Source organism: Prunus mume, linkage group LG5, assembly GCF_029339155.1.
Source record: "Prunus mume cultivar Tortuosa linkage group LG5, ASM2933915v1, whole genome shotgun sequence".
Lineage (NCBI taxonomy): Eukaryota > Viridiplantae > Streptophyta > Magnoliopsida > Rosales > Rosaceae > Prunus > Prunus mume.
In genome coordinates, this window is record NC_142702.1 from 27,954,567 (window position 1) to 27,981,932 (window position 27,366).

The 27,366-nt window shown below is 39.2% G+C and overlaps 5 protein-coding genes and 1 pseudogene across 10 annotated transcripts; 1 reads left to right on the forward strand and 5 right to left on the reverse strand.

Moving 5' to 3' along the window:
• Window positions 1-1,514: 1,514 nt before the first annotated feature.
• LOC103333349 (NAC domain-containing protein 7-like) lies at window positions 1,515-5,093 on the reverse strand. Of its 2 annotated transcripts, none has more exons than XM_008236173.2 (4): window positions 4,463-5,093; window positions 3,058-3,248; window positions 2,702-2,973; window positions 1,515-2,537 (listed from the first exon to the last, which is right to left on the reverse strand). In XM_008236173.2, exons 2-4 carry the CDS (start codon window positions 3,215-3,217, stop codon window positions 2,007-2,009), a joined length of 963 nt encoding a protein of 320 aa, XP_008234395.2. In that variant the 5' UTR covers window positions 3,218-3,248; window positions 4,463-5,093; the 3' UTR covers window positions 1,515-2,006. The 2 variants fall into 2 exon arrangements, with proteins under 2 accessions (XP_008234395.2, XP_008234394.2); XM_008236172.2 differs by having other exon boundaries at window positions 1,767-2,540; window positions 4,463-4,602.
• A 1,487-nt stretch (window positions 5,094-6,580) lies between these two features.
• LOC103333443 (monocopper oxidase-like protein SKS1) lies at window positions 6,581-9,710 on the forward strand (annotated as a pseudogene). The gene is made up of 9 exons (XR_016127010.1): window positions 6,581-6,616; window positions 6,669-6,779; window positions 6,858-7,128; window positions 7,215-7,350; window positions 7,741-8,118; window positions 8,437-8,806; window positions 8,891-8,969; window positions 9,280-9,478; window positions 9,569-9,710. The product of XR_016127010.1 is annotated as a monocopper oxidase-like protein SKS1 (transcript).
• Window positions 9,711-11,560: 1,850 nt separating this feature from the next.
• On the reverse strand, window positions 11,561-14,903 carry LOC103333348 (NAC domain-containing protein 7-like). 3 transcript variants are annotated; one of them, XM_089051862.1, is made up of 5 exons: window positions 14,500-14,625; window positions 14,273-14,382; window positions 12,854-13,044; window positions 12,498-12,769; window positions 11,561-12,336 (listed from the first exon to the last, which is right to left on the reverse strand). In XM_089051862.1, the coding sequence occupies exons 3-5, from the start codon at window positions 13,011-13,013 to the stop codon at window positions 11,803-11,805; spliced, it is 966 nt and encodes a 321-aa protein (XP_088907988.1). In that variant the 5' UTR covers window positions 13,014-13,044; window positions 14,273-14,382; window positions 14,500-14,625; the 3' UTR covers window positions 11,561-11,802. The 3 variants fall into 3 exon arrangements, with proteins under 3 accessions (XP_088907988.1, XP_008234393.1, XP_008234392.1); XM_008236171.2 differs by having other exon boundaries at window positions 11,561-12,333; window positions 14,273-14,903; XM_008236170.2 differs by lacking the exon at window positions 14,500-14,625 and having other exon boundaries at window positions 14,273-14,409.
• A 2,541-nt stretch (window positions 14,904-17,444) lies between these two features.
• On the reverse strand, window positions 17,445-19,483 carry LOC103333347 (pectinesterase 2-like). The gene is made up of 2 exons (XM_008236169.2): window positions 18,564-19,483; window positions 17,445-18,265 (listed from the first exon to the last, which is right to left on the reverse strand). The coding sequence occupies exons 1-2, from the start codon at window positions 19,423-19,425 to the stop codon at window positions 17,574-17,576; spliced, it is 1,554 nt and encodes a 517-aa protein (XP_008234391.2). The 5' UTR covers window positions 19,426-19,483; the 3' UTR covers window positions 17,445-17,573.
• A 1,615-nt stretch (window positions 19,484-21,098) lies between these two features.
• Window positions 21,099-23,068, reverse strand: LOC103333346 (putative pectinesterase/pectinesterase inhibitor 60). The gene is made up of 2 exons (XM_008236168.2): window positions 22,094-23,068; window positions 21,099-21,976 (listed from the first exon to the last, which is right to left on the reverse strand). The coding sequence occupies exons 1-2, from the start codon at window positions 22,980-22,982 to the stop codon at window positions 21,282-21,284; spliced, it is 1,584 nt and encodes a 527-aa protein (XP_008234390.2). The 5' UTR covers window positions 22,983-23,068; the 3' UTR covers window positions 21,099-21,281.
• Window positions 23,069-24,257: 1,189 nt separating this feature from the next.
• On the reverse strand, window positions 24,258-27,244 carry LOC103333345 (F-box/kelch-repeat protein At3g23880-like). 2 transcript variants are annotated; one of them, XM_089051585.1, is made up of 2 exons: window positions 25,666-27,244; window positions 24,258-24,699 (listed from the first exon to the last, which is right to left on the reverse strand). In XM_089051585.1, exon 1 carries the CDS (start codon window positions 27,023-27,025, stop codon window positions 25,691-25,693), a length of 1,335 nt encoding a protein of 444 aa, XP_088907711.1. In that variant the 5' UTR covers window positions 27,026-27,244; the 3' UTR covers window positions 24,258-24,699; window positions 25,666-25,690. The 2 variants fall into 2 exon arrangements, with proteins under 2 accessions (XP_088907711.1, XP_008234388.2); XM_008236166.3 differs by having other exon boundaries at window positions 25,695-27,241.
• Between the last annotated feature and the right edge of the window lie 122 nt (window positions 27,245-27,366).

Below are 27,366 nucleotides of genomic sequence, written 5' to 3' on the forward strand. Positions count from 1 at the left end.
TGGGTGTGTTTCTTCTGATTATTCATTGTATGACTTTCTCATTTCTTTGCACATATTTTTTTCTTCTTCTTTTGATTGAAAGACATCAACACAAGGTTTTGCTTATCAGTGGAGGAAGAAGGTAGCTAATTGAAGTTCAAACTCAAGGAATCATATAAACTTCCATTGGCATCGCTCTTTCTTCCCAAAGGCGAAGGAAAAAAAAACTAATTTTACTTGATTGGTTGGGAATTGAAATTTTTTGCAAACATGGGAGTTTTTCCATTGCATGACAAAGCAGGAACTCAACCCAAGTGAAGACGCTCAAGGCACGAAGGCAGAACAAAAAATATTTAGAGCATTAGCGTTAGTTCAACTTCAATTTAGAAAGGAAAAAAAACCTCAAAGCTTGATGATGTCGCATTTTTTAAGCATTTAGATTATTAGGATGATTTGAATGTAATGAAATGTGGGTAAATGCACAATAACTAAATGCAAAGTCTCGTCATCTTAATTAACTTCTCCCGAGTTTGCTGCTTTCTTGGACCATGAGCATGCCTAATGAATATGTCGCTGGCTCCATAACTTTAATTGATTGCTTGAAATGGAAAGGGACTTTGAATTAAGCTTGACTTGTCAACAAGCAAATCCACATATTCTATAATTTGTATTTATCCCACTTATTATATATAGCAAGTCAATGTTCTCAATTGAATTTCACTTCCAACCTTTTATTGGTTTCTCTCCAAAATTCAAAGTTGGTGCTGATTGCCTTCACCATATCCCTCACTGCAACTTCAACTGCAACATCTCCATCTTGGAAACTCGGAGCACGTTCATGTGTTTGGTAGTTACCATACCTTATATTCAGCTTCATCATGATTGAGTGCCGCCGCCATAGGTTAGTAATTATTCTATTTATTTTTTTCAACAAATTCAGCATGACATTCTGCTACTATCAATCTAGCTAGAGTTGGTGTCGGTAGCGTGTTTTTGGTTTTCAAGTTGGAAATAGATTTTTTTTTTTAACGCTTCATGGTGCCAATATATAACAGAAGGTGTATAAAAATATTGCTCAACTTTTCTTTGCTAATAGCTTTAGATTGAAACTTAGCCTATTTAAATGGTTGACAGTGAAATTGTCACTTGGTTTCCTCAACTATCTATATCATCAGGCCACGTCTTTACGTCGATCTGTCCTAATTTTTTTTTTCACTCTGACTGAGAACAAATCTAAGCATACTCTGCCAGCACATAAAACTTACTTTCTAGTTGGTGCCAAAAATATATGTATGGGACTCTTTGCTGATTGAAGTATACCATATACTTGCCTTCCACGCGTTGAAAAGATTAATGATATGCATAACTGCATTTGCCAAGCTTTGCAGCAAAGCAATATTCATGATGCTGATATAGGTCGGCTTAATCACATCATTCTCTCTTCTTTAGTTAGGAGATTAAAGAAGAAGAACCATTCTATATAGATAGGCAGAAACTGTGAAACATATTATTGAAAAGGATAAGATAAAACTATCGTAATCTTCTATGTAATGTAACATTTCAATCAGCTGACATACAAACATTTCTACAAATCGATATCCACCACCTGGTTGAGTTCTTTAATTAGCCGCCTACATGGCATGCAATAATCAATGCTTCAACTTCATTTCTTCCAGCAAACTCAGCTCCACAGTCCACCTGTTAATCCATCTTACAAGAAGCTGACTAGAGTGTTGGTGGACTTAACTTACTACATACTAGAACAGACAAGAAAGTTGAGGGCTTAATTAAGTTACAATCATGATGTCGTTTTATTATGTACAGGGAATTTTTGAGTTCAACAACCTCCTCCACCTTCCCTTTTAAATATGGACTTAAAACCTATGATCAGTATATACTACTAAAATAATTAATTTCAAGGTGTCACTTCCATACTTCGATTCGATTAGACAACTACTGGTTGTCGTTTACTTGTATCTGAATGTCATTATATATATAGACATTATCAATAGGGCATATATATAATCTCATGAGTAGCTATTTCCCTTATTAGAAGCATCATCCTGGCTGAGCTGTGAAGCTACAAACTTGTCAAGCATTCGCCAATCGGTCAGTTGATCTACGGCTTGCGAATGATCATCATTACTGTTATTACCGTAGACTGTTCCATGAAAGTTTTGATCTTGATCCGACGGCTGAAAAGTGCAAGCGTGGTTGATGTCAATACTATATGCATGAGCTGCCATGGAGTTGGAGCTGCTTACACCTGTGGCTGAAGATTGGAGTAGTTTTGGGCTCCCCAGAAGAGGGAGCTGGAATAAGTGCTCATGGGGAACCTGGAAAGCTGGCAAGTGATCCAGCTCTTTCTTGCAAGGGTAAGGAAGGTGGTGGTATGGTGCCATATTAATGTTGGAGTTTGAGTTTTGGTTTGGTGAGTCCAAGTCCGGCATGAAGGAGACTTGGTCATCATACCAACATGGTGACTCATGTTCACTCATTTTAATTCCCATGCTTGCAATTTTCTTCTTGAAAACCCTACACACAACCCAGCCTTCTTCCTGCTTCAATTGCAAAAGAAATCGAGTTTGAATGCAATGTAATAAGAAGAATCAAACTATTTGTTCTATCTCAACCGACACGCTCTATGATCAGTTGAAATGGTACAAATAACAGCCTCTACATAATGCAAGAAAGTCGTAATATCGGTTAATTAAGTTCTTACCTGTGGAGTTCCATTTTCATCGGTTTCAAGACGGTATTCGTGCATAATCCAATCTGACTTTTGCCCATTTGGGGCTCGCCCTTTATAGAATACTAAGGTCTTCCTCATGCCAATTAAGTCATGCTTTGAGTAAATGGCCTTGTCTCTACCTGTGGCTTTCCAGAAGCCTGCAGCGGTGGCTCTATTTGTTCGAGTTCCAGTGGGATACTTCTTGTCTTTATGGCTAAAAAAGTACCATTCGTTTTGCTCTTCTGTCCCTATTCTGCATAATTCTGTATGTCCAAATTCATGTAAGTCATATTAGTATGCATTCTTGTGAACTGACTCCAATATACTGGTTGTGAGATTATACATACCTTGAAGATCCCATGGCTCAATTTTATAGAGGTCTACATCTTTGATGACATCAAGGTCAATCCTTCTTGAACTAACCTTTTTCCTGAGGTAGTAATCAACAAGTTCTTCATCCGTCGGATGGAATCGGAAACCAGGAGGAACATGTGAAAAAGTGTTCATATTATCCAGCTTAGCTTCTTGTTCTTCAGTCCTGATTATATAGAGGAATGCGTGTAAGGGTTCACTCAAGTGGAATTGTTTAACACAACTCTTCATCAACATATGTAATCACCTCAATTTGATTTTAGTTAAGTTCAACTCTAACCAAATGTGAATGTCTGTCAAACCTCTCTCTAGCTTCAAAGTTCAATGTCATACAAGGAAAGAACTTACGTTCAGACTAATATGCACATTATATGATTGAACTTTTCTTATACACACCACAATTAAATCTTTCGCATTTGTAAAATTGGAAAAAGGTGAAGAAAAACGTTTTGACATTATACTAATCTGTACTTCATATTGCACTCAAAGGCCTTTATGTAATTGGAGAAGGAGCCTGTAAAGTTCAAAACTTTCATATTGCATGCACTACACAAATTTATTTTGCATGAGATGAGTAATTAATGAATGATGACTGATTCTGTCTGGTTTTATAAACAAAATGAGCTCTGATAACTGAGATTGTTTCATGTTCCTGAAACTTAATTCATTTTTTAAATTAATTAAAAGACTATTTGCCCTAATTAATGTGGGAAAATATCCATTGTGAAGGTGATAATGAAAAGTAGCATTTAATCATGAATATTCAATGAGTTGAACGAACTCGGGAAGAAAAAGGGGTTCTTTTTGGGGAGTTCTATACCACAGAACAAATTTCACAATACATAACATGTGGGAGAAAACTTTTCCTGGATGATGATTAATATTATTATGTTTGTGATATGATCAATCTTTCTACAGTCTCACGATGATATCAAAACCAGCATTCGATTACTACCATTAATACATGAAAATTACAAATTAATGATCTCCAATTATGATCAGATGCCACTTGTATACTTCTCATATGATTTTTTATCACTGGAATTATAGAACATCATTAAAAAGAAACCAAAAAGACAAGAGCTGATCTTTTCCCTTAAATTGTACGTTGATATCTTTGATAGGTTTACAAGGTCAATGAGAAGTCCTGATTATGTACAACGGAAAGTAAAATCTTTTGAGATGGTTGATGAAGAACATGCTCAACTTCAAGATCCATATAATATTGAAAAATATATATATCCCACAACAAGTATTCAACGGATGAACACATCGAAGAGCAACGAAGCAGAATTTCAGAAAGCGAAGAATATTAAGAGAGAGAGAGAGAGAGAGAGAGAGAGAGAGAGAGAGAGAGAGAGAGAGAGAGAGAGAGCTTACAGATAAGCAACAAAATCTCGAGCTTTGCAATCCCACACAGATCTGATCGGTTATATTTCAGGCAAGCTAACTTCACTTGTTTGCTATATGATGTGCTTCTCAAACCCTCACAACGCCAAAGTATGAGACAAGGAAACAAATTCAAACAGCAAGACAGAACTTGTAAACACAGTGACACATATATATAAGAATATGAGCACTGCAGCCCTCGGGAGTTGAACACCAACTTGTTCTCCAGTCCCCAAAAACTGCTGTGTCGAGTTGTCGGGACTGGATCCTAAGAAACGATGAAAGACAGGCCAAGACGGACGAAAAAGTTGAGGAATGGAAGAATAGAGGCCAAGTTGGTTTAAATAAGAAGCTGCAAAACCCTAGAAGTTATAAAAAAGAGAAAAAAATGACGAAGCAAAAGTTAAGTAGCGTCTTGAGAATGTCTTAAGCACTCTATGTCTTGTCACTCATTGTCGACATAAGCTAGATTGCTGGGAAAGATTATAGGCGGGAAAAAAGGGTAGCGCAAAATTGGCTCAAGGAGAGGCAGCAAAGCTCTCTCTGTCTCTACTGCCACCTCTACCCGCAACTGATAGTGATAGAGACCCACCCTATTCAAATATTCAATATTTCTCTTTCTGAGCTAGCCAGGTCTCTCTCTGCCACAGGCAAAGAGAACTAGTCTAAGAGAGAGAGAGAGATGAGGAAGATGAAGAAGAAGAAGAATAAAAATATCTGAGCTTTATTGGTTGGGATATATTGGTGACGTAATGGAACAGCCAACAGCCAAAAAGTTTCACAAATGTGGCATGGTGGCCCTAGCTTCAGCTTCAACTCTATTCCTAGTCCCTACCCCCATGGCCCCTTCCTTGTTCAACTCTCTTAACTGCAAGGACTATTGAGGATATCATATGTGATGATGTTTGCTGTGTTCCATGTGAGTCTGTCCTATGGTTTTCATGGATGTTCCATCAAATTCTCCCGGGGCAACGACGCGTGGAATTCTGATGGATGATCAGACATTGTACTAGGGGGTTATTGTGAATTTGTGATGGCAGTGTTTGTTTGCACACAATTTATAATTAGGTTAATATGTGCAGTAAGTAACATAAACAGGTGGGTTCAGTTGTATTAATAATTAGTCCCATAATTAAAGTAGAAATGAAATGGGTCTAAATTCAGTTTGCAACAATTATGCACGATTCAAGTGTTTTTGAAGAAAATACTAATTTGGTTCTCTCGCACAAACCCAATAACCATGATGTTTTTTGTGATTATTATCCAACATTAAGAACCCAACAAACATACATTATGCTTCTCTATTATTAACATGTACTCGTTGGCTGCTGATCAACTTAGTTTAACCAAAAGTTTAAGGAATTGGTGGTTAAATTAGCAAAAATTACAGCCCTAATGATCCTATAGGTATAAAATAATATTAATATTATATTTGAATGCGCTCAACTCAGCAGACTTGCTCGTGACAAATACGTTTCCATTGTCATCATGATACGCGGTTTTCAAAAATATATCTTCCTTCTTCTTCATCAGCTGAGTCGACCGTTACGGAGCTCAAGCCCCCGTTCTAACGGCTAACGGGTTTCCACGCCCCATCGTTTGAAAGGCCGTCACACGTGGCATCGTCCTAGTAATTAACGCTGTATCTATGGTCTTTATTATCCTTCGCCGCGAGTTAGTTAGCTTTGCGCGAGTGGTTCGCGCGAAAAGTGTGGGCCCAGTAACCGACGTTTAACGTCCCAAAAGAGACACCACTCCAAATTGGCTTGATTGACCGAGAGGCTTGAGCCCAGCCGCGTCTCAGCCGATCAGGGAGTGTTGAGGAAGATTTGTTCGGATCACTAAAGCACCGCAACCGCAAGTGTGGTGTGGTGGTGGAATGCGGGACCCACACGAGAGGCTATGATGGCCCGGACGGCTTGCGATGGATCCGGCGTGGGCTAGCGACTATCATTGAGCTCGCAAGTTTAGGAAGGAAGGGAGGGAGAGACGAGAGAGGGGAGGGTCTTTTGCTGGTTTGTATCTGTGGGTCCCCACCTGTGGTCCCTTGTTGGGCCCGCCAGAATGTCCCAAAACAGGGCCGACTAGGCCCTACAAGCAGGTTTTAGAATGAGCCCACTTCTTCTCACTCGGACTCAGCAGTCAGTATCTGCTCCCGTCGGCAGGCAGCCCAAAAGCATGGAATTTTTGACTGCAGGTTATAGCAGTTAATGAGAAGTTTCCTGGTCCTCCTATCTAATGCTACTACAAATAACAATGTTATTGTTAATGTACAGAATGAATTGGACGAAGATCTCCTCCTTACTTGGTAGGCTTCACCACAACATTCATTTTATTTCATGAAATGGAGCGTTTTTGAGATGCTTGAGATGATTGTCTATGACAGGTCTGGGATCCAAATGCGGCGCAATTCATGGCAGGATGGTGTTCTTGGCACAAATTGTCCAATCCCTCCTAAATGGAATTGGACTTATCAGTTTCAAGTTAAGGATCAGATCGGGAGCTTCTTCTACTTCCCATCTTTAAATTTTCAGAGAGCAGCAGGGGGTTTTGGTTCCTTTCATATTAATAACAGGGAAATTATTGCAATTCCTTTTAATAAGCCTGATGGGGATATCTTCATTACTATTGGTGACTGGTATACACGAAACCATACGGTCAGTATTTGTTGCTGTTTTGGTTTTTTCATGTGAACAATGAAGGTACAGAAATGACTCCCCCAACCCCCTTTCTCTTTTTCTAGGCACTGAGAACTGCTCTTGATGCTGGAAAAGACCTCGGGATGCCAGATGGAGTTCTTATCAATGGGAAGGGGCCTTATCAATATAACAATACCCTAGTACCTGATGGGATTCAGTTTGAAACCATCAACGTTGATCCATGGTATTTTTTTCAGCCTCCTTTTTAATATTCACTTTGTTTTCACAGGTTTTCTAGTTTCTGATCATTTGAGTAGATAAATGTTGATTCCTTTGTTGTTATAGCTTTGTTTCCTCTCTGTATGATATCATTATAAGTATGATTATTTGTTAATAACTCCATTCTACTATCATGGAGCTTAATTATTTCACTTGATTTGGTTCAGAATGCCCCAAGTAATTTCAGTTTCCATAGCTGTGCCTATGAAGCAAATTTCTGCGCCTCTAAATAACACTAAATTCAAATTAGGATTGTGCTAGGACATCTCATACCTGTGGTGCAATATTCTTATATCTGTTATGTGTGTGGCATTTCTCTTGGAAAATTGTTTCACATGACATTCTACTTTGCAGGAAAGACTTATCGATTACGTGTGCACAATGTTGGTATTTCAACAAGTTTGAACTTCAGAATTCAGAGTCACAATCTGCTTCTAGCTGAAACAGAGGGTCATTATACAATGCAACAAAACTATACAAACTTTGATATTCATGTAGGACAGTCATATTCATTTCTTATTACCACGGATCAGAATGCCAGTAGTGACTACTACATTGTTGCAAGTGCAAGGTTTGTAAATGAGTCAATTTGGCAAAGGGTTACTGGTGTTGCTGTCTTACACTATTCCAACTCTAAAGGTCCAGCAAGTGGTGCTCTCCCTGACCCTCCCAGGCTCCCAATGATGTTTATGACAAGACATGGTCGATGAACCAGGCATTGAGTATCAGGTTTGTTTTTTTTTTTCAGATTATGCTCATTCAAGAGGTTGACATTTACTTGTAACATTTCTTGTGGTAGTTGAGATGTTAACAGTTTGCTTATGAGGAGTCATCAGTTCTCTTTTATTGAAAAGAATAGAACAGAAATATCGACTTAAACCGTTTTCGTGCATGCATATATTGGATTTCCACTTTAAGCTTCCTCATCCTTTCCCCTATTTTGTTCAGCTTTAGGCGAATCTGAGAATATTTGTTACTAGTGCACTTCACTCGAGAGTATTTGTTACTAGTTCACTTCTCTCAAGTCTTTGGCTTTGTTATTGTCAGGCAAAATGGATCTGCAAGTGGAGCTCGCCCTAATCCTCAAGGATCATTTCACTACGGTTCAATTAATATCACCGATACATACGTGTTAAAGACAATGCCACCACAGATAATCAATGGGAAACTGCGAGCTACACTAAATGGCATCTCATTTTCCAATCTTACTACACCAATCAGGCTTGCTGATCAGCATAAAGTTAGAGGAGCCTATAAGCTTGATTTCCCCAATAAGCCACTAAATAGATCCCTCCGAAACGACATATCTGTTATCAATGCTACATATAAGGGTTTTATTGAAATCATTTTCCAGAACAATGACACCACAGTGCAGAGTTTTCATTTGGATGGATATTCCTTTTTTTTTTTTGATTGGGTAAGTTTTATTTTATTTTAAATTGCTTTATATCATTCACTTTAAAAACATGGGTGTTTAGAGAATCTGATTTGTTGTGTGCAGGATGGATTATGGTGAGTGGACTGAAGACAGCAGAAATAGATACAATAAGTGGGACGGAATCTCTCGCTGCACTGCACAGGTTTGTCTTCTTATTGGAGCATCTGTTTCTCTTACCCCAAAAAGGGAAAAAAAATTCTGTGGAATAAGCCTACATGAATGTGATGTTGTGTTACAACTTACAATATGGATGCTTAGATGTTGATTGAGGTTGCTATTGTTTCTCTTGTGACAGTTTTAGACTGTGATTTTTTGAAACGAATGGCCACATATCTATTATCCTGGATCGTCTTATTGTTCATGCATTGGTGTTATGAAGTTATGAGGATGACTTTGCAATGCTTGTTTTTTATATGTCTTGCATTAAGTGCTTCTCTTTTGCGAATGTGTAGTTTTTCCCGGTGCATGGACGGCAGTGCTTGTCTCGCTTGACAACCCTGGGGCATGGAATCTTAGATCACAAAACCTTGATAGATCGTATCTGGGCGAAGAGACATATTTGAGAATTGTGAATCCAGAGGAGAATGGTGAAACAGAGTTTGGTGTGCCCGATAATGTTCTGTATTGTGGTGCCCTAGCCTACTTGCAGAAGTATGCTAACAATGCCATTAACTCATTCTCCCCCCCTCTCTCTCTAGATGAATGTTTTCATTCTAACATTTCCTTCTTTGGCATCTTCAGGGAACAGAAGCACTCTTCTGCAACATCAATTTCCGGAGGAAATATCAAGCTCTTCTCCCTGCTAATGGCATTCTTCACTTTGGTTTTGTACTTTTAGATGATGAATTTATTGGTGGCTATGAGTTTTTCTCTCTCCTCATTTTAAGGAGCTTCTAGAGGTCTCCATATTTTAGGATGGATAAGCAGCATGGTTGGAGTTGTATTTTTCCAATTCCTTCTTAAAATTTGTCTGGAGGTAGTTTAAGCCTATTGTGGATCTCTAAGGGTCAGTATATAAGGCCCTTACTATAGAATGACTCTAGATAAGTGTTTCTTTAAATTTTGCTATGATTAGACCGGCCCTAGAGTTTCATGAAGCTTTTAGGCCCGTTGGTGGCCCATATATCATCAAAATTTGCACCCTCAATAACAGGGCTCATTCAGACCCAAAATTTAACAAGGGCTTACAAGAGAGTCCTTAATACTCATCTAATCAATGAAAATCATATTAGTAGACGGCTAGATTGAATCCCTCACTACTATAACTCCTCATTATAGAAGTTTGTCTCCACCTATGATCCATAAATTTGTTGAGACTCAGATCAAATAAAGTTTACAATATGATCAAGGACAGCTGCAAAAGCATGTCTAGGGTGGGCACCGAATATAGAAAGGGTTGGATTTGTGGGTTTGATTGAAGAACATAATAGCGCGAGTCACATGGTGTGCTTGTTTATTATTATGCACACTTATGATTACATTAATATCTTCCTTCTTCCGCAAACAACAATTTGAGATAAATTAATGCATTAAACCTTAATTATCAATCATAATTACCTCTCTAAAATACCATTTTGTTCATGTCATGGCAACATTCTCTTCTTGGTCATAAATTTTTTTTCCATCCCAAGCCTCTACATATAGCTATGGTGCGTTTACCTGCATTTCGCTACATCCAAACCATCCTAATAATCTAACTGCTTAAAACATGCCACATCATCAAGCTTGAGTTTTTTTTAAAAAAAAATAAAAAATTTAAACTCACATTTTATGCCTTGCCTGGTTTGAGTGTATTTCTTTTGATTGTTCATCGTACGACTTGCTCCTTTCTTTATAATTAAGTGAATTAATATTGCCCATTATTGGGAGAGTTTCATTTCCAATAAGGCAAAAGTAGTTTTTCTATTCTTTTTTCTTTTTTTCTTTGCACATATTTTTTTTACAAATTTATAAATAAATCCAATCCTAGACATGTATTTATAAAAAAACTCAAACACTATTTAAACATAGAAACACGCCCAAAATTAACCATAAAGTCAACAATTGTATATTTTTTGGGTGTGTTTATAAATGAGTTTTGAGTGTGTGTAATGATGGGTTTTGGGAGTGTTTATAAAGTGTTTTGGGAGTGTTTATAAAGTGTTTTGGGTGTTGGGTTTTTTTATAATTTCAGCTTCCATTTTGGGTGTTTTAGTGAAACGCCTATTTTTTTCCTTCCTCTTTTGATTGAATGATATCAACACAAGGTTTTGCTTATCAGTGGAGGAAGAAGAAGGTAGCTAATTGAAGTTCAAACTCAAGGAATCATATAAACTTCCATTGGCATCGCTCTTTCTTCCCAAAAGGCAAAGGAAAAAAATATGTGAACTGGAAGAAGAAAAAAAAAACAGAAAACTAATTTTACTTGATTGGTTGGGAATTAAATTTTTGCAAACATGGGAGTTTTTCCATTACATGACAGAGCAAGAACTCAACCCAGGTGAAGACGCTCAAGGCACGAAGGCAGAAAAAAAAAATTATTTAGAGCATTAACGTTAGTTCAACGTCAATTTAGAAAGAAAAAAAACTCAAAGCTTGATGGTGTGGCATCTATTAAGCATTTATTATTAGGATGACTTGAATGTAATGAAATGTGGGTAAATGCACAATAGCTAAATGCAAAGGCTCGACCTCAGAGTGTTGATGGACTCAACTCACTACATACTAGAACAGAAAAGAAAGTTGAGGGCTTAATTAAGTTACAATCATGATGTCGTTTTATTATGTACAGGGAATTTTTGAGTTCAACAACCTCCTCCACCTTCCCTTTTATATATGGACTTAAAACCTATGATCAGTATATACTACTAAAATAATTAATTTCAAGGTGTCACTTCCATACTTCGATTCGATTAGACAACTACTGGTTGTCGTTTACTTGTATCTGAATGTCATTATATATATATAGACACTATCAATAGGGCATATATATAATCTCATGAGTAGCTATTTCCCTTATTAGAAGCATCATCCTGGCTGAGCTGTGAAGCTACAAACTTGTCAAGCATTCGCCAATCTGTTAGTTGATCTACGGCTTGCGGATGATCATCATTACTGTTATTACCATAGACTGCTCCATGAAAGTTTTGATCTTGATCCGACGGCTGAAAAGTGCAAGCGTGGTTGATGTCAATACTATATGCATGAGCTGCCATGGAGTTGGAGCTGCTTACACCTGTGGCTGAAGATTGGAGTAGTTTTGGGCTCCCCAGAAAGGGGAGCTGGAAGAAGTGCTCATGGGGAAACTGGAAAGCTGGCAAGTGATCCAGCTCTTTCTTGCAAGGGTAAGGAAGGTGGTGGTATGGTGCCATATTAATGTTGGAGTTTGAGTTTTGGTTTGGTGAGTCCAAGTCCGGCATGAAGGAGACTTGGTCATCATACCAACATGGTGACTCATGTTCATTCATTTTAATTCTCAGGCTTGCAATTTTCTTCTTGAAAACCCTACACACAACCCAGCCTTCTTCCTGCTTCAATTGCAAAAGATATCGAGTTTGAATGCAATGTAATAAGAAGAATCAAATTATTTGTTCTATCTCAACCGACACGCTCTATGATCAGTTGAAATGGTACAAATAACAGCCTCTACATAATGCAAGAAAGTCGTAATATCAGTGAATTAATTTCTTACCTGTGGAGTTCCATTTTCATCGGTTTCAAGACGGTATTCGTGCATAATCCAATCTGACTTTTGCCCATTTGGGGCTCGCCCTTTATAGAATACTAAGGTCTTCCTCATGCCAATTAAGTCATGCTTTGAGTAAATGGCCTTGTCTCTACCTGTGGCTTTCCAGAAGCCTGCAGCGGTGGCTCTATTTGTTCGAGTTCCAGTGGGATACTTCTTGTCTTTATGGCTAAAAAAGTACCATTCGTTTTGCTCTTCTGTCCCTATTCTGCATAATTCTGTATGTCCAAATTCATGTAAGTCATATTAGTATGCATTCTTGTGAACTGACTCCAATATACTGGTTGTGAGAGTATACATACCTTGAAGATCCCATGGCTCAATTTTATAGAGGTCTACATCTTTGATGACATCAAGGTCAATCCTTCTTGAACTAACCTTTTTCCTGAGGTAGTAATCAACAAGTTCTTCATCCGTCGGATGGAATCGGAAACCAGGAGGAACATGTGAAAAAGTGTTCATATTATCCAGCTTAGCTTCTTTTTCTTCAGTCCTGATTATATAGAGGAATGCGTGTTAAGGGTTCAATCAAGTGGAATTGTTTAACACAACTCTTCATCAACATATGTAATCACGTCCATTTGATTATAGTTAAGTTCAACTCTAACCAAATGTGAATGTCTGTCAAACCTCTCTCTAGCTTCAAAGTTCAATGTCATACAAGGAAAGAACATACGTTCAGACTAATATGCACATTATATGATTGAACTTTTCTTATACACACCACAATTAAATCTTTCGCATTTGTAAAATTGGAAAAAGGTGAAGAAGAAAAACGTTTTGACATTATACTAATCTGTACTTCATATTGCACTCAAAGGCCTTTATGTAATTGGAGAAGAAGCCTGTAAAGTTCAAAACTTTCATATTTCATGCACTACGTACACAAATTTATTTTGCATGAGATGAGTAATTAATGAATGATGACTGATTCTGTCTGGTTTTATAAACAAAATGAGCTCTGATAACTGAGATTGTTTCATGTTCCTGAAACTTAATTCATTTTTTAAATTAATTAAAAGACTATTTGCCCTAATTACTGTGGGAAAATATCCATTGTGAAGGTGATAATGAAAAGTAGCATTTAATCATGAATATTCAATGAGTTGAACGAACTCGGGAAGAAAAAGGGGTTCTTTTTGGGTAGTTCTATACCACAGAACAAATTTCACAATACATAACATGTGGGAGAAAACTTTTCCTGAATGATGATTAATATTATTATGTTTGTGATATGATCAATCTTTCTACAGTCTCACGATGATATCAAAACCAGCATTCGATTACTACCATTAATACATGAAAATTACAAATTAATGATCTCCAATTATGATCAGATGCCACTTGTATACTTCTCATATGATTTTTATCACTGGAATTATAGAACATCATTAAAAGAAACCAAAAAGACAAGAGCTGATCTTTTCCCTTAAATTGTACGTTAGTGTTGATATCTTTGATAGGTTTACAAGGTCAATGAGAAGTCCAGATTATGTATAAGGGAAAGTAAAATCTTTTGAGATGGTTGATGAAGAACAAGCTCCTACGCTTAGCTAACCCACCCTCTAACTTCAAAATCGATATAATATTGAAAAGATATATCCCACAAAGTATTCAACCCATGAACACATCAAAATCGATATAATATTGAAAAGAATTTCATGAAGCGAAAAAAATTAAAAGAGGAGAGAGAGAGAGAGAGAGAGAGAGAGAGAGCTTACAGATAAGCAACAAAATCTTGCGCTTTGCAATCCCACACAGATCTGATCGGTTATATTTCAGGCAAGCTAACTTCACTTGTTTGCTATATGATGTGCTTCTCAAACCCTCACTACGCCAAAGCATGAGACAAGGAAACAAATTCAAACAGCAAGACAGAACATGTAAACACAGTGACACATATATATAAGAATATGAGCACTGCAGCCCTCGGGAGTTGAACACCTACTTGGTCTCCAGTCCCCAAAAACTGCTGTGTCGAGTTGTCGGGACTGGATCCTAAGAAATGATGAAAGACAGGCCAAGGCGGACGAAAAAGTTGAGGAATGGAAGAATAGAGGCCAAGTTGGTTTAAATAAGAAGCTGCAAAACCCTAGAAGTTATAAAAAAGGGAAAAAAATGACGAAGCAAAAGTTAAGTAGCGTCTTGAGAATGTCTTAAGCACTCGTTGTCTTGTCACTCATTGTCGACATAAGCTAGATTGCTGGGAAAGATTATAGGCGGGAAAAAAGGGTGGCGCAAAATTGGCTCAAGGAGAGGAAGCAAAGCTCTCTCTGTCTCTACTGCCACCTCTACCCGCAACTGATAGTGATAGAGACCCACCCTATTCAAATATTCAATAGTTCTCTTTCTGAGCCAGCCAGGTCTCTCTCTGCCACAGGCAAAGAGAACTAGTCTGAGAGAGAGAGAGAGAGAGAGAGAGAGAGAGAGATGAAGTAGAAGAATTAAATTAGCAAAAATTACAGCCCTAATGATCCCATAGGTATAAAATAATATTAATATTATATTTGAATGCGCTCAACTCAGCAGACTTGCTCGTGACAAATACGTTTCCATTGTCATCATGATACGCTGTTTTCAAATATATCTACCTTCTTCTTCATCAGCTGAGTCGACCGTTACGGGGCTCAAGCCCCCGTTCTAACGGCTAACGGGTTTCCACCCCCATCGTTTGAAAGGCCGCCACACGTGGCATCGTCCTAGTAATTAACGTTGTATCTATAGTCTTTATTATCCTTCGCTGCGAGTTAGTTAGCTTTGCACGAGTGGTTCGCGCGAAAAGTGTGGGCCCAGTAACCGACGTTTAGCATCCCAAAAGAGACACTCCTCCAAATTGGCTTGATTGACCACAGAGGCTTGAGCCCAGCCGCGTCTCAGCCGATCAGGGAGTGTTGAGGAAGATTTGTTCGGATCACTAAAGCACCGCAAGTGTGGTGTGGTGGTGGAATGCGGGACCCACACGAGAGGGAATGATTGCCCGGACGGCTTGCGATGGATCCGGCGTGGGCTAGCCACTATCATTGAGCTCGCATGTTGAGGAAGGAAGGGAGGGAGAGAGGGGAGGGGAGGTGTCTTTTGCTGGGCTGTGTCTGTGGGTCCCTCACCTGCGGTCCCTTGTTGGGCCCGCCAGAATGTCCCAAAACAGGGCCGACTAGGGCCTACAAGCAGGTTTTAGGAATGAGCCCACTTCTTCTCACACGGACTCAGCAGTCCGTATCTGCTCCCGTCGACAGGCAGCCCAAAAGCATGGGAAAATTAAGATCAACCACGTGCGTCCATTAGCTCTGCTCAGGTTAGCGTGTGAGAAATTATCGTATGATACTCTAATATTGTCCCAATTTTAGGATATAACTTCAATAAATATTCACTTGGATTATAATACGTATGCGAATTATACCACATCGTGGACCTTGCTCTAGTGACCTACTCGGGTGTAGTGACCTAGAAACTGGTGTACGATTTTGGTCTTTACGAAAAACAAAAGACAATGTGTAGGTGTTTAATTTATGCATGTACATATGTATTGTAGGTCCTATAATTTTCATGATGACGGATATGAAACATCATTGTTCCCGTCCGAACGTTTTGGGTGGGTGGACGGTAGGACTCCGTTGTTGCATTGACGTGTCGTCATTTGGGTGGATCCACTTTACCGCAACCAATAAGGATGCGGCTTCCCTAATACTCATTGGGCCCCACCCAAATGTCACTGTTCTTTATCTAATCATATATTTGGTGTCCCTACTTCTACGCACCTCTTCTAGGTCCACACCTCGTAATCGTATCATCTACAGATTTGGAGGATGATTTTTTTTTTTTTCTTTATCGTTTCTCTTGGGTCCATGGGGTGGTTCTGTTTCCTAAACTAATTTGTAAAGATAATATTGCCAAAAGACCTCTTTTTTCTCTAAATAAATAAAATAAAAAAACCATTCCAATGTCAACTAAATTAACTTCTTCATTAAGCGTTTAATCCTATTTTGCAAAGGACCCGTTAGTGTAGTGGTTGGAGCAATTACTTCTAGAAAAAGCCCTTCGAGCCTTAACATCCGTACCTATTTCACTTGACTTTTTAGTGCAAGGAAATGCCATTTAATTGTTTAAGACAATATCACATCCAAATTTCATGTAATTGTTGTGAGGTTACTTTCTCCGCAAAAATGCACATCATATTGGTATTTGGCTGCAACGTGCGGTCCATATATTTGATCCGATATGCTGTGTCTGTCAAAGTTTACTAAAATATCTGTAATCAATCCTAATTAAAACGCATTATGAGGCCCAAAAATCAGCAAGAAAAACGGAAGATGAGGGCAGAAAGTTGTCAAGGTGACGCACGGTTGACAATTTGTGCGCACGAAGACACAAAAGTACTTGACTATTAAGTGGTTTATGATTATAATAATTGTGTTTTTAGTGTTTAGTTGTCACTTCAAATGTAAAAATGCAATGCAAAAGTCTTACCTAAACTTGGATAATTACAAAACAGGAGAATGATTGCATTCTTCGGTTTATATGTCACCTCGAAAATTGTGATAACTATTATTACCATGATCATGGTGAATAAGATATCAGAACAAATAAAGCTGGAAATAGTGAAACCCTAAATAATTAGGAGACTATAATCACTTCCAGTCCCTTTTAATAATATTCACAATGACTAATAACGACGTCACGAATTTAAAGATTCGGGTGTCTTGACCAGATTTTAGGGTGCACCGTGCACCACACAATCCCCTTTATATCCAACAGTGGCTTTCAATGAGTCGGGTGTGTTGATCAGATTTTAGGTGCATCAACAATCCTCCTTAAATCTTAAAAGGGTTTTGGGCCTCTCGAATCCCCGTTTTTGGGTACTGAAATTCTCTCAACTACACCGTAATTTTGCAAGAATAAAAAGTCTTTATTTCCATTTAAAAGAATTTTCAATACAATAATGAAAGAACAAATTGAACAATTGTTTTCAAACAAGTTGACACATGATTGTATATAACAATGGCAGAATGCAATATATTAAAATGATCAGAGCCCAGCAGTAAATGGCACGTTTGTAGCAGGCAACCATGAGCTTCCAGCTATGAAATTACCCACAGTAAATTTCGATGCCTCTGACGAACTAGTTATCACATGATAGCCACCCCAATTAACCCGGCCTCTCGTAGATGAACCCGGTCCAGTGTTCTTGTACTCTCCATAGTACAAAGTCTTGAGGGCAAAATTGCCATCCCACTCAAGCCACCCAGCTGAGTCAACCAAAGTGTCCAGGTAACTTTGCAAAAAAACCGTGCGTGAATACTCCTTCCACGGTCTACCCAAGTATGTCTTGACCGAACTGAGGACCGGTTTGAGGTCCGACCCTGCCATGACACGGGAATCGTGGATCGAAATGCCTGTATTTTGATTCGGGTCGGTCCTGCCTTGTGCCGTGATTGTGTTCTTTTGACCGTTCATGGGCCTTCTTGCGTAGATCATGCAGTTTTGGAGGACGACAGCGGCGTTGCCAAAAATGAAGTCGACGGTGCCGTACACGTAGCACTCTTTGTAGAACTGTCGTTGAGAGTGGACGTAGAGGGTGTCTTGGTAGCCTTCGAAGCCACAACGGAAGAAAACTGAGAGGTCAGCGCCTGATCGGAGGGCTACGGCTTGATGGTTTTCTGGACCAGCTGTGTTGCGGAATGTGATGCCACGAGCAATGAAGCCATCTCCAGTTACCGCTGTAATTAATTAATTACACAAGTAGAAACAAAATTGAATAATTAATATTATGAAATTTTAATAAGGGGAACTATCGTGTCGTGTAGTAGTTAAACATTAAGTTGATATGTCATCAACTCATGATTTATTATTTTTCAACTCTTTGTATTATAATCTCAAAACTTACTTTTGAAAACCAACAATTCTCCCTCACTTTTTCTCTATCGAGACATTTTCAATATATATGGCACACACATTTTGACATTTCATACAGCACAAGTGACCTGTGTGAGAGAAAGATAAGAGAGAGAGACTTACCAACAGTTGCAGAATTGAAAGTTGTAGAACCACCTACAACACTACGGCTACCGGTGATAATAGTATACCTCAGACCGTCACCAAGCAGCATAATGTTCTTCAATGTAATCTCAAGGTTCTCCTTATAAACCCCACGCTTCACATGTATCACAAACCTCTTGCTCCCACTCCTCTTCGCCGCGGCAGCCAACGCCTCTTTGATCGTCTTGTAGTTACCTGACCCGTCTTGGGCAACAACTACGTCCGCAGCAGGCAACGACTGGAGCAGTTTCCTGTCTCCGGGAGAAACCCAAGTAGGGAAACCCTCCTTGTACCTATTTGTCACAGCCGGAACATTTGAGCCATTGCCAATGGACAAAGTGTTACTTATGAGCTTGGACACATTGTTGGACATAAGAGGCAGCACAAAGTCCGAGACCCCGAGCTCCACAAACCCCGCCCGGCACGTGTCGAGGTTGGTGAGAGCAGTGCTGAGCCAAGTCTGTGCGTCATAGTCGGTGCATTTGGTGGCAGGGTCTATGGTCTGGTTGAGAAGCATGATGGTGTCTTGGTAGAGGCTCAAGCAATCGGCCCATGCAGCCTTTTCAATCTTGTTTCTGCACTTGGGGCCTAGCCACTTGTTGTGGCTTTGGGCTTTGAGTGCCTGCTGCATTGTGACTTGCACCGCAAGTTTCTTGAAATCGGACATGCGTGTCGGGACAGAGTATTTTTGGGCATGGGTCAAGGTGTATTTGCAGGTTTCAGGGTAGGGGGTTTTGCTGCACCAAGAGTTGATGCCAGTGTTGAGTATGTTAGATAGGGCTGGCGAGAATAGTAAGGCGAAGGAGAAGCATAGAAGGAATGAACTCATTTTGGTCCCCATGGATAGGCTTCTTGTTGATTGGCTTGTGGTTTTGGGACTGTGAGGGTTTTGTGTTAGTGATCAGAAGTTCGCTTATATAGGGAAAAATTTGAGGGATGAGAAATGGGGTACGGTGGTGACAGCTGGTTCGGCTTATAGTTTGACCATGGAGGGGTGATGGAGGCAGTAAGATAATTATAAAAAAATGCAGAATAATTGCAGAGATTCTCAATCGATCCTTGTCTTATCATTCATTAGAATATATATATATATATATATATATATATATATATATATGTTAGTCTTTACGTAGCCAATGATGAAATGATGTAAAGCATGTACATCATATATTCCAAGGAGGTGGTGTACTATCTTGATCACAGAAGAACATGTCAAGCAATTGACTGCATGTCATATATATCATTAGAGAATTGCGGGCCTGCAATATTCTCTTCGCTTTGTTTTGATAACTCCGTGTGATATTCTCTTCAACCAAGCACACAGATTATTATAGAGAGTGAAAAGAAATTGGTATTGGCTAGCTCATGCCCTCTCTTCAACCAAACAAATTGAGTCAAACATGAATTATGGAATAAACTTAAACGCGTTACCCACGCCTACCACTTTTTGTTTTTGTTTTTGTTTTTTTTGGTGCTTGTTTGATGGTTTCAACGGTTTTGATTTGTTATACAAAAGGAATGAAGAAATTGAAGAAAAGCAAATAAAATTGCAGTGCACAGTGCACAGCCACCCACTATTACATTAGCTGGACAAAATAATTGAACAGTTGGGGTACCCTCACCAAGACATAGTTTTCATCCTCAACAAACAAATATGCTTTGCTTGCGACATTTTCTTAATCTGTATTTTGTCCAAATTCGTAAACAAAGACTTGCATATGTCAACTGATCTTATTCAATATATATAAACCTAATGATTATGGAAGGTTTCATGCCTCTGTACTATCCGGTGGATTTTAGAGTACTTGTATTGTATTGATTTTAGTCTTTCTTGTAGGTTTCATGCCTCTGCCTCTGGTATGGCTTATCTATTTTGGACAAAATGGACAATCCACCTTTTTATAGGACGACCACAAAGACTACGAGGGTGTCTTATTTCGAAACACTTGGAAAACATATTCAATTAGTTGAAAATTTTATAATAAGTATTTTATGTTAATAATTAGTTACGTATTTTTTATTTCGACTGTTGAATTGCATGTACGTTGCATGTTAAATACACATCTAATGAATGCAATCCAACAACCGAGATTATAACGGGATATTTACGCAACTTTATTCTTCTTCTTATTGTTTACAAGTTTATGAATAATTATTGGGTGTAGTTAGTTGTTGACTACGTCCGCTAGCGGTTTGGGTGGAGAAAATTGCCCTTTGCTACAACCCTCACCCTGCTTACAAATTAATTTAATCGGTATGACCATAAATCAAGCTATTTGTTCTTAATTAACTATCTTTTCTAGTCTACAATTTCGGCATGCAAATCAACTATGAATGAATAAATATATTAAGGTTCACATGAATTCGGTGGCCAAACATTCTGGCTTAATTGTAAGAGCTAATTATGAGGTTGGTCGAATACATAGTTATTAACATGTAATCCAAATTATATATGTAAAGTAAAGTGGAAAATTAAGTTCCCTTCTGCTCCTAAATTTGTCCTTAACTACATTATTAAGAAATAATTAATCATATTCATTCCTTGTGAAAAATGTACCATATATTGTCAGTATAATGTACACACACAAAATCCAACACCAACAACATCCACTAGGCGTAAATAAATAAATATTTTTTCTTCTCCCAAATAAACAAATAAAATACAATCAATTCACAATCATAACATACAGGTCCTGATCATAACCCCGAAGTGTATGGAACCCCGGTGGCTGGCAACCAGGACCGACCGGCGATAAGGCTGCTGACGGTGAACTTTGACGCCACATTTGCACTGGTGATGACATGAAAACCAGGCCACTTCACTCTGTACCTGGTAGACGAAGCAGGACCAAAATTCTTATACTCCGCATAATACAAAGTGCTAAGCGCAAAATTACTTCTTTGCCACTCCAACCAGCCCACTGGGTTGACCAAGCTGTCCAGATAACATTTCATGAAAACAACCCTAGAGTATTGCATCCAGGGCCGGCCCAAGTAGGTTTTGAAAGCAGTGACCACGGGCTTGAGATCTGCAGCGGCCCGAACTTGAGAATTATGGATTGAAATTGCAGTGTTTTGATATGGGTCGTTTCGGGCTTGGGCTGTGATGACGTTGACTTGGCCCTTCAAGGGCCTTCTCACATAAATAATGCAACTTTGGAAAACCGCAGCTGCGTTGCCAAAGATGAAGTCTATGGTGCCATATATGTAACATTCTCTGTAGAATTGGCGCTGAGAGTGCACCATGAGGGTGTCTTGGTAGCCTTGGAAAGCACACCGGTAGAAGACCGAGAGGTCTGAGGCCGACCGCAGAGCCACGGCTTGGCCCTTTAGTGGGCCGGCCGTGTTGCTAAATGTGATGCCACGAGCAATGAAGCCTGGACCGTCTATGCCTATAATAATCACATTTTGTAAGCAACCACAAAAGAAAACGTTAATTACTCAAGTTTTGAAATTAAATCAAATTAGGGAAACAATTAGAGATGGAGAGAGAAGTTATGTATATGTACCAGCAGTTGCGGAATTATAGGTTGTGGAACCTCCATTGACACTTCGGCTAGCTGTGATTATTGTATATCTCATGCTAGCACCAATCAGCATGATGTTATTATTAGTGTTGCTAACTTCAATGTTCTCTCTATAAACACCTTTCTTCACATAGATAATAAACCTACTAGTTATTTTCCTCTTAGCCGCTGCATCTATGGCCGCTTGAACCGTCCGAAAATGCCCCGATCCATCTTTGGCAACCACAAGATTTGCCTTGATTTTTGAAGCTTGCAACAGCCTCCGCTCGTGCTTCGAAACCCAATTCGGATACTCTTCATCTGCGTAATTTTCTTCCGTGCCTAAAAGTTGTGAACCAATTGCCAAACCGTTGCTAATTAGCTCAGACACATTGTTATTGGAGGTGTATATAGGGGCTATGAAATCCGAAACGTTCAGCTCCATAGACCCAACTTGGCACGTGTGAATGTTGGTGAGGGCAGCGCTGAGCCAAGTCTGTGCATCAAAGTTGGAGCAATTGCGTTTGGTGCCTAAGCCTTCAAGGGTAATGTTGAGCTGGTGGACGGTGTCCTCGAAAAGTTTCAAGCAATCGGCCCATGCGGCTTTTTGTTGATTGTTTTGACAGTTTTGGCCAAATTGGGAGGCGTATGATTTTGCATTGAGAGCCCTCTCCAAGGCCACTTGCACCATCATTTTTCGAAATTCGGAGGTGTGTTTCGGCACGAGACGGTGACGGCTATGTGACATGCAGTAGTTGCATGGCTCGGGGTGGGGGGTTTTCTGGCACCACGTGCGTATACGGTTAGAGTGGTGATGGCTTCTTGAGAGAGCTGTTTGGAAGATGAAAGAGAAAATGAGTATGGAGAGAAGTAGGCTTGGTTTCATGGGCATGTTTGATGAGCTTTGAAATGATTGTGTTTTGGGTTTTGAGGGTCATATCTTGAGGGATTATTTCTCTTTTATGCGGGTAGGAGAAGGAAGATGTGGGGGGTAGATAGATAGGCTGGCTTGTTTGACATATAAAAGATGGCAGGCAAGATGTGTGTAAATGCATGATGAGTAAGATTGCAACACAAGATATACCATGTTGGCTTTACGTAGAATTGTGTGCAAATGATAATATTATAATTTCTTTTAAATACTTCACGGATGATGCAACATGCATGTTAACTACATATTTCGAATCTTAGTATTGAGAGCTGAGGACGATATTGAATTATTGCGCTGAGTAAGTCTTACTGTTATTTTCCTTATTGTTTTGTTATCATAACATCTTCGTTTAGTGATATTTATCTTTTCAATATTGAAAGGGCTCTCAACGTCCGACCCAAATGAATAGTCGAACAACATATATTATGTACTGTGATATATTTGTGTGGACCAAAAACATACTCACTCTCTTTGTTGTGCTTGTGGTAATTAAAAAGAAATCGGCAGTCATGATTGATTGAATTTCTCAACAACTTATTAACGGTTTCGGACCAAGAAAATCAAATGTAGGTATATATGATTGTGAGATGAGATATATGCATGTGCCTCTCTGTCGACATGTAATTGGTCAATCCCTGTGACTTTATACAGGCTGCATTTAATTAAAGAAATGCCTAATTGAAAAACATATAACATGCTCCGTACTGCATGTTACAATGCAGTACGAAATTAATATAAGAATGGGAATTTGATCATGTACTTTGAAAGTAAGAGTTTCTTGAACGAAATGAGTGCTGTTCTTGTATTACTAGGCACTCAATGTCCATATCCTGCCCTAAAGTTTAGGGTTACCCCATGTGCCACTTGATTAGTTTGTAAGCTAAGCAAAACCATCTCCTCTTCTTTCTTCAAAATCAACGATGAATTAAGTAGAAAGAGGCTTACCCTAAAGACTAATTCAACTTTTGCCCAATTGATGATCTATATTCTATTGGATGAAATACACAAGTAAAGAAATGAGACTCTATATTCTCATGCAATTTGATCTATATTCTCATGCAATGGCTTGGGTTGGTGCCAAACAAAACAAAAGAGGTGCGTGTTTCCAAGCCCAATTTCAACTAACTCGTGGATGATTTTAAAAAGTTGGCCCATGCCCATGAGGACAGAAAATAAATTGTGCAGCAGAACCCACACCAAACTCACGTCGCATGTTGATTTCGAACGACACACAAATTTCAAGTTTTCAACTCCATCCATACCAGAACAGATGAAAAGAGTCTTCCTAAAACAATCACATTCTATTTTATCCAAATATGTCCTCCTCCATCCACCAGCCTTTGCACAAGTCTGGTTTTTCCTACAAGTAGAACAACTTGAGCCTTATTCAAAGTTCCCACTCTCATATTTGCAAACACCATGCCTTCAATTGAAAGTTAAAACAAAAGAAAGCTGGTATGATTGTAAATCAAAAGTGTCCACTTGACACGGGGTTGGGGTTGGGGTTGGCATGTTCTCAAATTCAAATTCAAATCCATGAAGGAGAAACAAAACACAAGCCTACAAACAAACCACTCTTGACTGGGTAAGTAAAGCTAAGCCAAAGACAGACAGCAGCTCAGCAGCTCAGCATCAGCAATTCAACTAAGAAACATCTGCTTCATTCATTTCATGCAACCTGCAAGAATAATATATAAGGAAGTTGGAACAACAACAATGCTTCATATTTGATAATTTGTCAATACCAACACACACAACACACAGAGACGAGACCGAAACAAAATACAATTAATTTCTTCTTAATAAGCATTCTTCTTTGCCTTAAAATTCAAACCCACAAAACAAAAACCAGAATCAGCTTTTTTACTTCTTAATCAATATGATAAGAAGATGTATTCTACTCCAATAATAGTTAGGTTGGCAAGGTAAATATGTTTGTTGTTTAAGCTGCCCCCTAATGTGGAAAAATATCATACGAAAACTACTAAGATGGAACAAAAATACAGGATTTATACTAACTAGAGTACAAATGATACTGAAACAAGCAAACACACCATACCATATCAGATAACATTTGTTTTCATCAAGGCCATTTGTTCAGACTAAATTTTCAAACCAGGCTGTTGTTTATTTACACAATCCCCTTTTATTTCATCCTAACATGTCCTCCATCCACCACCCTTGCAGAACAAGGCAACTCTGTTTTTCCTACAGGATGAAGAACTTGAGCCTTACTCAAAGTTCCCACTGTCTCTTATTTGCCACCTTCTTCTGTGCTCACATTACATAAATTGGGAATGTTTTCATCATCAATGGTCTTCAATTAAATGAAAAGAACGCTTGTATGATCGAAATTCAGAAGTCTACAATGGACAAGAGGTTTGTTGTCATGTTCTCAAATTCAAATAAATGAAGGCACGGACATTTGAAACATCAGAGGAATATCACAATGTTTTTACCATCCATCAGCAATTCAACTTACAAAAATCTGCTTCATGCAAGATTGATGACAGGAACAACAACAATACTTCATATTTGATCCTCTTGGCAACTTAAGTCAATACAACAAACACAAAACATACACGTGACAGAAACAAAACAAACAAAAGGACAGACAATAATATAACTGGTCCATCCCCATTACCAGAGTTTAGGCATCAAAATCCAAATTACCCGAGTTTAGGTACCGAAAACAGAGTTTCATTGTATGCAATCACGTTGTACACAGGTCCATCCCCATCATTAACGTTAAATGGGGTACTGCAAACCGGCTCCGCTTCTCTGCGGCATTCAATCCTTACCAACCTGTCCCTAAACCTCAACCTGAATACAACTGTACCACCTTCGGTAACGAAAATGGCTTCATAACCGTGCAAATTCCCACCCACCGCTTCAGATACATGATCCGTGTTAAATTTGAAGAGCATAGTCCAAGATTCACGCACCCCATATTCTCTCATAACCCAGAATTCCATGAAATTAACACCACCACGTCTCCTAGCAATCGAAACACAGAGGCATTCTCCTCCTCCTCTTGAAACTACTTGAACCCCCATGTAATGAACATCAACGTCATCGGCATCACCATCAAAAGTGGGGAATGGAACTTCCCTGAACTCCTCCTTTGCCAGATCAAAAGCAAGGATCGTTGGCTCCTCCTCACCGACTTTGCGGTAGAACCAATGCAGTGCTTCATTTAAAAGGGCCCCCATGCTAGAGGTGGTGGGGCTTCTGAAAGCGCACGGTGGGTCGTGCTCACGGACTTGAATGGGTTTCCAAGAGTTCAATCTGGATGAGTAAATCTCCATAAACGTCTGGAGAGGTTTAGAATAAACATCAGCATCTATGAAGATTTTGTAGTCGTCAGTGGATGACACATAACCCAGGCCAGAACGGCCAATATCAGATTCAGCGAAACGAGACACGTTTTTCACTGCACATGCAAAATCTGAGTCGGGCAATTTGCGTTTGAATCCGGTTGATGGGTTCCAGAGAGACAAGTCATGTTTTTCATAACCATCAACATCTACACATACCAAACCATTACAGCAGCCCACTAGGTTGCTAAAGTGGGCGAAGGTGAGATTATTGAGCGAAGAATTGTTGTCTGCGAACGACGGCGTTTCCGGGTCCAAGGATCGGATTTGATAGTCGGTGGAAATGAGGAGTCTCTGGGTGAGGGTTTTGCGATCGGAGGCTAGCTTGAAGTGGGATTGGGCAAACTGTGGGTCCTTAATTATGAGATAACGCCACCGTTTCGAAACGGAACTGAATCGAATCAGAGGTTTCATCGGCAACCGGCACAATATTTGGACTATAATTTCTTCAGGGAGGTAGCGGTTGTGGTGGAGCTTCTTCGTCGACATTGGAACCTTGGAAACGAATAGCCCACAGCCACAGCCAGTGGAAGGGTTTTGGGAAACTGATTTTCCGTTTTCAGAGCATTTCTCACAACACAACAAAGGCATGAGCTTGACCCCTTTTGACTTGAGATTTTCCTTCATTTTCTGTTTCCAAATTCATAAAATGACGACCGTACATATGCTCAAGACCGTAGATGCAGTGGTGCTGAACCTGTACGGAGAATCGCTGAGGCCAACACGTGGAATTAGATTTGGCGGGTCTTCATTGCCGATTGGAATAAAAAACAAGAAAAGAAAAGAAAAGGAATTTGCTTTGGGTGTCCAGAGACTAAAATTGAGTGTCCGTAGAATCAGGGAAAAGGAATTATTTTCTGTTTCTCAGTCACTGTCATTTGATTTAATATGCCTCATTCTTTTTGTCATGAAAATCAGAAGAGGAGACTTGAAGGATTAATTTTCTATTATTTATTATGTTTCCTTGT